This window comes from Pundamilia nyererei, unplaced genomic scaffold, assembly GCF_000239375.1.
Source record: "Pundamilia nyererei isolate P.nyererei 1_Seehausen unplaced genomic scaffold, PunNye1.0 scaffold00403, whole genome shotgun sequence".
NCBI classification, from domain to species: domain Eukaryota; kingdom Metazoa; phylum Chordata; class Actinopteri; order Cichliformes; family Cichlidae; genus Pundamilia; species Pundamilia nyererei.
In genome coordinates, this window is record NW_005187804.1 from 79,721 (window position 1) to 86,493 (window position 6,773).

The 6,773-nt window shown below is 44.0% G+C and overlaps 1 protein-coding gene across 3 annotated transcripts in view; it reads right to left on the reverse strand.

The window, feature by feature from the left end:
• Window positions 1-400: 400 nt before the first annotated feature.
• The window catches only part of pcdh18b (protocadherin 18b), a 9,373-nt gene continuing 3,000 nt past the window's right edge, over window positions 401-6,773 (reverse strand). The window contains exons 2-4 of one of the 3 annotated variants that reach the window (XM_013915938.1): window positions 6,600-6,655; window positions 6,127-6,296; window positions 401-1,800 (exon numbers count right to left, since the gene is read on the reverse strand). In XM_013915938.1, the coding sequence (XP_013771392.1) occupies window positions 869-1,800; window positions 6,127-6,296; window positions 6,600-6,655 (1,158 nt within the window). In that variant the 3' untranslated portion in view covers window positions 401-868. Of the gene's footprint in view, window positions 1,801-6,126; window positions 6,297-6,599; window positions 6,689-6,773 lie in introns of all 3 variants that reach the window. The other 2 variants (XM_013915939.1, XM_013915937.1) reach the window with 2 other exon arrangements.

The following is a 6,773-nucleotide window of genomic DNA, read 5'->3' on the forward strand; positions in this document are numbered from 1 at the left end:
GACCCCACAGAAGTCTGTTTCAAATATAACACAGGTAAGATTAAATTATTGAACAGTACTCTATATATTAGAGGTTGTGTTGTCATGTAAAGGAAAATGAATATGTTGTGTACAAGGGTTGTTTGCAGATCACCCGGGTCGTCATCTGCACTGATAAATAATCCTGACAGAAGGACGTTTACAGCAAATCAAATCTAGTCTGAAATACGTCTCATATTGAAAGGAATGACAGTAAAGTGGATTTCATTGTTTTCTATCAGCATGTTTGGTTGATCCAGTCGACTGCAGCCGTTCCATTTCCGCTTATCCTCATCTTCCTGGGAAGAAAGCGGAGCTCTAAAAATTCCTGCTGTGCAACAGAAAATGTGACCCAGACACCTCGGTCGGGTTTGTGCATTATTTTATTTATTTTTCAATCCCCTGCACCAATAATCCACAAACACAAGTGTCTATTAACTCAGTATTATATTAATGAATACATATTATAGTGACAAATAAAAAATAATCACAATACAAAAGAGCCATTTAAATATGTCGAATGTCAATCGCATGTCAAAGTCTTGATTCAACGTGTACTCAACATGCATTTAAAATATAAAAATAGACTTCTGATTACAATTATATACATTTTTTATAAATATAAGTATACAAATGTATTTTCAAAATACAAAGATAAATACAGTCACATTGTGTACCTTTTTTTTGGATATTTAGCATTCACAAAACACAATTATTAAAACTGAAACACAACTTTAACGACACTTGCAGGTCTTGTTTTTTTCTTTGTTATTTCCTTTTCGGTCTTTTTTGCCACCAACACACCCTCACCTTCATTCTGCACTGAGGGGGCGGGGAATAAACAGGAAGTCTAGCTCTGCCGAACATCCTGTAACAGTTTGTTGATCTCAGCCACCAAATCACTGGCGTCCACCAATTCATGCCGGCTATCGCTACGTTTGCCCTGAAGGTGACCGAGCACCGAGTCAAAATCGTCCTCCTCGTAGTTCTCTGGGATCTCCTCCATGGCTGGCAGCCACTTGGAGGAAGGCCCAGGGAGCGGCGCCGACACCGGCACCGGGGGAGGCTGCACCAGCGTGGGGCTGACCAGCGCTGTAAGCAGAGGGCTGCTGTGGGGCTTGTTCTGGGGGCTGTTTTTGGGCGCCTGTGAGCCCTTGTGGCTGCTGCTCTGTGAGCTGAGCTTGGTGCTTGGTTTCAGCGTGTGGTAGCTACCGCCCTGGTGGTGGCCAGATGGGCCTATGCTGCTACCTGGGTTCTGGAAGTGAGTGTTAGCAGCCCAGGCTGCCACTCCCTGTTGGTGTACAGAGGGGCTGGGCTTGCCGGGCAAATGACCCCTCCTGCGATCTAAAGATCCAGTCATCGGTACGCCCATCCCACTCAGGCTAGTCCCCTTCTGGTTTTCACTGACCTGGACATATGAGTCCAGGCCCTGGGGTATTAACCTCTGAAACACGCTGCTCATCTCTGAAAGCAAAGACGTGGTCCCACACAGGTCTTCGTCTGCAGCCTCGTTGCTGCCGGCACCTTCTCCCCCTTCATCTTCACCGTCCTCCCCAACGAGGTCCTTGCCAAAGGTGGAGAAGCTCTGGTTCCGGGCGGAGCCGGTATCAGTGCAGGGCTGCGGGGTCTTTTCTTGAGACACGTCACTGGCTTGGCGGGCTTCTTCCCCGGGGATGTAGAGATTGCTGCGGTAGTCAGAGGAGGCTGGGGAGGCCAGGGGTGGCATCCAACACTGATCAGAGTGACCCAGAACGCGGCACTCGTCCGTGCAAAGCCTCATGGCTGCAGAGAAGACAGAAGCATGAGTAATCATGAGTGAGCTGCAGCCATATGGTCACTCTATACAAAACTAAACCTGCTTGTGTTTTGAGTCATTTAAAGATAAACCTTTTACTAAAACCTAAACAGGAAAGTAAAACTCACAGAACATGGGTTTGTTTCAATCCTGATAGTACACTCAGGACACTGAAAAGGTTCTCCACAGAACTGGTGGGAGAGCCTCTCTCTTTCACTGTTCATCAAACTGATCATCAGCGAATGTGACCACCGTCTAAAACATTTAGCCGTGTGTTAAGCTACCATCTATTAGAAGACTGAACAGGTGTGGCCTTCATGTTTGCTCACAGGTGGGTTTCTCAGGATTATTGTCAGGTCTTTACATTATGAGATAAAGTGCTTTGAAGTGACTGTTGTTGTCATTTGATGCTATGTAAATCAAACTGACTTGCTACTAAGGATGGCTCTACCTGCTATTGAATTAACACCAAGCGACTCACGGCCCGGTACCGGTCCACGGCCCGGGGGTTTGGGACCGCTGCCATAAATGAGGTCATAGATTCTTGTAGAACCATTCTCTTCCACATGACTGTATGAATATACACAATGCACAAGAAAATAAGTGCATACCTACGGGCCTACTGGTGATATTTACAATTTCAAACATAATAGGAAAAAATGACTTCAAACTACTTTCAAAAGCATCCCATAATGTCCTGTGTATGTCCATATTTTATACTGTAAACAGGCGGAAATGAAGAAGTCTCCATCCAGCTAACATTTGCCTGCCCGTCCTCAGGTGTTTCTTTCTTTTCATGCTTGGCTGTCTCTGGAAATCTGCCCTAATTAGTCTGAGAGGCTCTTTGCAGGAGCTCTGCCGTCTATCGTCCAACGACTTCACCAGAGAGACGATTCAGCCGGGCCGATCAATGCCTATTACCCATTCAAAATAACTCCTCCTTTAAAAGCCCTGCATTTTTCCCTTTCAAGTCACTCTTTTCAATATTAAATCTTCAAATAGAAAATCTCTGAAGAATAAATTAGACAAATCAAATATGCCAACTTAAAGCCTTCATTAAAGGACTGCGGTGCTTTTCAGTGACGCTGTTGAGGGACTTCATTATCCCCTCATTAACATGAAAGGAACATTTATAATACATCTTAGAGCAGATGAAAAGTGCATTTGGGTGCAGTGGAAGGATGAAAACAGTGCGGGGGCAGAAGCAGATTGGCTACCTCGCTGATGAAAGGCTAAAAATGAAAGATTTAACCCGAGCGACTGGTGTGTGAAAACAGAAAAGGAACAAAAATCCACGTCAAACAAACATTAACCTCCTAAGACCCAAACGCTTTCATGCCATGCACGTTTAATTCCTCTTTGCTATTTGGGCTGATGAATGTAAAAATAAAGAATTTTTTACCTGATTTTGTTTTTGACAAAAATGAGATTCACATATGAGGACATTCGTTTTAAATTTCAACAGAACCATGGCAGTATAATGTCCTTTTAACTGGATATCAGGCTCTTGTAGAGCAAAATTTAGTATTTTGGTCTAGACAACCTAAAATGTGATGTCCACATATGTGGACGCAGGTCCTGGGAGGTTAAATGAGAGCCTCCTGACTAACTGGGATTTACTTTTCAGAGAGGACTGAGGACAACATGGTTCGCTGTGTGTTTACTTCAGAGACTGGATTTGATCAGTAAACCAATTCAGCTTCTATTCCTGCTAAGAGGAGGACGCACGATCAGTGAACGTCGGTGATCGGACTGACGCCTACGATTTACAGGAGCACTCTGGCTTTGTGTGAAGCAGGCACACACCAAAGGAGAAGAGTCAGAGTGGAAAGGAGACATCCAGTCAAGCTTTGAAAACACTGCGTTGTACTAATGCCTTCGTATTTAAGACAAAGTTCCAGTCATCGGCCCCTGAGGAACGTTCCCAGGCTGATATCTAAACCTGGAGGAGTAATCTATTACTGTTACATGTGCCTGAATAGGTCTCCCTGCCTGTATGTAATGACACTGTTGACTCAGTATTCGTGCTAAATATAAAGACGTGATCAGGCTGATCAGCAGCGCTACACAGAGGTCTATTAGAAGTAAGCCAGCAGGGTTACTCATGTACAAGAGCTTAAAGGCAGTACAAGTGTTAAATAAAGGTGAATATTGAGTAAAATGTGCAAGTACTGCTTTACTGATGGCTCTGTGCTACAGCTGTGTATTAGCTGTGAAAAACAGAGAACCTGTCTTCTCCATCTAGACAAGCAAGAAACAAAGCTCTGTGTTACATCCAAGGGGGCGGGGGTTAAGGCTTCCACACTGAGTCATAATAACAGAGAGCTGACTTTATGCTGCAGTGGACCGGGAGTGGGAGGTGGCCTAAGCATCCATAAGGAGAAAGGTGAGCCTAGAGATGTAACTGTGCTCTTCAGGGTTTAATCATGAGCACAACTCTGAGCCGATTGCATAGCAACTCTGCGCCTCGTGGCAATTAAATGCCTCCGTTTCATCAGAGCAAGATAAGAGCTTTGGTTTGGATGGCTGGAAATGAAGGTTTGAAGGTGGGAAAAAGCAGAGCGCCTAACGAGCGGAGCTCCTCTACAAAGCTGTAAAGAAGGGGTGGGAGGGAAGGAGGAGGCGTTAGTGATGAGATTGTCTGCCCGTCTGAATCGACTTTAATTGGGATGTAGCTCAAATGTGGTATTAAGTGATGGCTGTGTGGGAAGCTGGCCGGGAAGAAGCAGCAGCTCTGGGAGAAGAGGGATGGCGTGATAAAAGATGCTGCAGAAGCTTGCAGCCTGTATGATGTTAGCCAAGACACGGTGAAAGTTTTACAGGATGTGACGGAGTGTACCCTGCTCAACTAGCATGCAAACCTGTCACACATGTGATGCCAGCATGCAGAATACTTCACAGTCAGTATGGTCACTACAAAGTGCTCATTCTTCCTCGTTAACTCAGCTGTAGAGAGGAGGGACCGCCCAGCAACATGACGGCTCAACAACCTCATGACAGTGTCACTCACAGTCCGTCAAAGTCAATACATGTGCAGCTTATTTTTTTAGTTTCAGTTTTTTTTATTGTTTTTTCTTTCTCCAAAACGAGCTCTGACATGAAAGATAAAGATATGGACATGTACTGATAAATGATCAGAATTATAATATCTGACTGTCTGAGCCTAAACTGAATCAGTGATAGAAATCAGTAAGGATCCCGGCCCTATTACAGCTGTCTATAGGCCACAGTATTCCCAGCATCCCACAAATAGACTCATGTCTTGGTAAAGTGGAAAATTCATTTTAGTTTTTAAGGATGATCTAAAGGACCTCCGACTCCACTCTAAAGAATGGGGGCAAAGTCAAAAATCCCATAATATGCAAACCAGCACAGTAAAGTTTGACTTGAGGTTAAAGGAGACTCGGACAAAAACGATGTGCTCCACAGTTTTTCATATGAAGCTCTGTCTGTTTAATCATCAGGCAGTTCCTCTCAGCTGTGGTCCACAGAGAACACCATGACTACAAATGACTACAGTGACGTATGAGAAACTCAAGCGTTCTTTTAAAATTGACTTGAAAACCTCTTTAATAGGGTTAATATCTTTACGACCTAAAAGGAAAGAAAATGAGCACTTAAATCACAAATCAGGTCTTGGCTAATTAAACTTTAGTAAAAATGATGTGATTTGTTGAGAGAAATTAGGCGGTGGTCAGTGGAACCAGAAAGCATCAACCATCGAGGGCTGGACTGGTATAGTACATGGCATGTTATTAGTATCGGTGGTATAGAGAATGAATTGAGGGTGTGGCACAGTTCTCATCAGATGACCTCTAGGTGGGGTTGCTAAGCAAAGGTTAAGCAGCTCTGGTGTTGCCCAGTTTGAGCCACGTTCAAAAAGTTTGTGACCCATGGAAACATCAGTGAATGATGACTCATATGCTCTAATGAATTTCCCAAATTGATGTATTGCTTTAATTCATTTGAATAAATAAATCGGCCAAACATGCAGGCCACAGACTGCCAGCTACCATAATTTGCTACATTTTATCATCTCATATGAAAAGAAGCTGAAAGTGTTTGTGTTTAGAGCTGTTGGCGTGAACCTCCAGGAACACTTGTCACCATTACCTGATAAATCACCAAAAATATAAATATCCCTGTAGCTGTTAGATCAGCAAACCAAGAATCTGCATGTTTAATGGATACAGTTCTTAGCAATTCTACGTATAATTATTATAAGAACAATATCAGAGTGGTGGATAAAGCTGAGCAAAATAAAGACTGAAGCTTGGCTTCATATCTACCGAGGGCGGTGCGCTGTGATGTACCTGCATGTGCTCTGTGCTGGCCATCAGGGGCATATATCTCAGTAAAGCCCTCACCGAGGAGCCTGTCCATGGGGGACTCCCTGCCGGGCTCGTAGTCGCTGTCCCCGGCCTCACTGTCTCCCCGTCCGCTGTCCTTCAGACTGAACTTATCCATCTCATTCAGGGCATATCTGCAAAAAGCCAGAAGCAGATTTGATACATGAATTACTGCCAATAATATTAGCATGCTTATGAAGACACCACACTGATGAATAATAAGGTTCACTGAGAGTGCTCTGCAGAAGGGTTTTAACATAAAATTATGCAGATGTGAAGTTATTGAGCATATAGTTTAACTCCAAAATCGACTGGACCAGAACAGAGCTGAGAACAGTGGAAATGTTGCACTGTGACATGAGGAGGAGCTCAGAGGGCTCTTCCTCATGTGTGCCTAGGTGTGCCAGCACACAAAGCATCGCTCACGCATGTGTTACCTGTAGCTTCTGGTGTATTTGTTGCCTCTGAAGCTTGGCCGTGGCTGGTACTGGCCCTGATGAAGCATGGACAGAAGCTGTGAGACTTGCTACAAAGCCAAGAAAAAAAAACAAAAAGAAAGGAAAAAAGACAAAATAAAAGGGAAAATGAAGAGGGGAAATGAATGGAGTCAA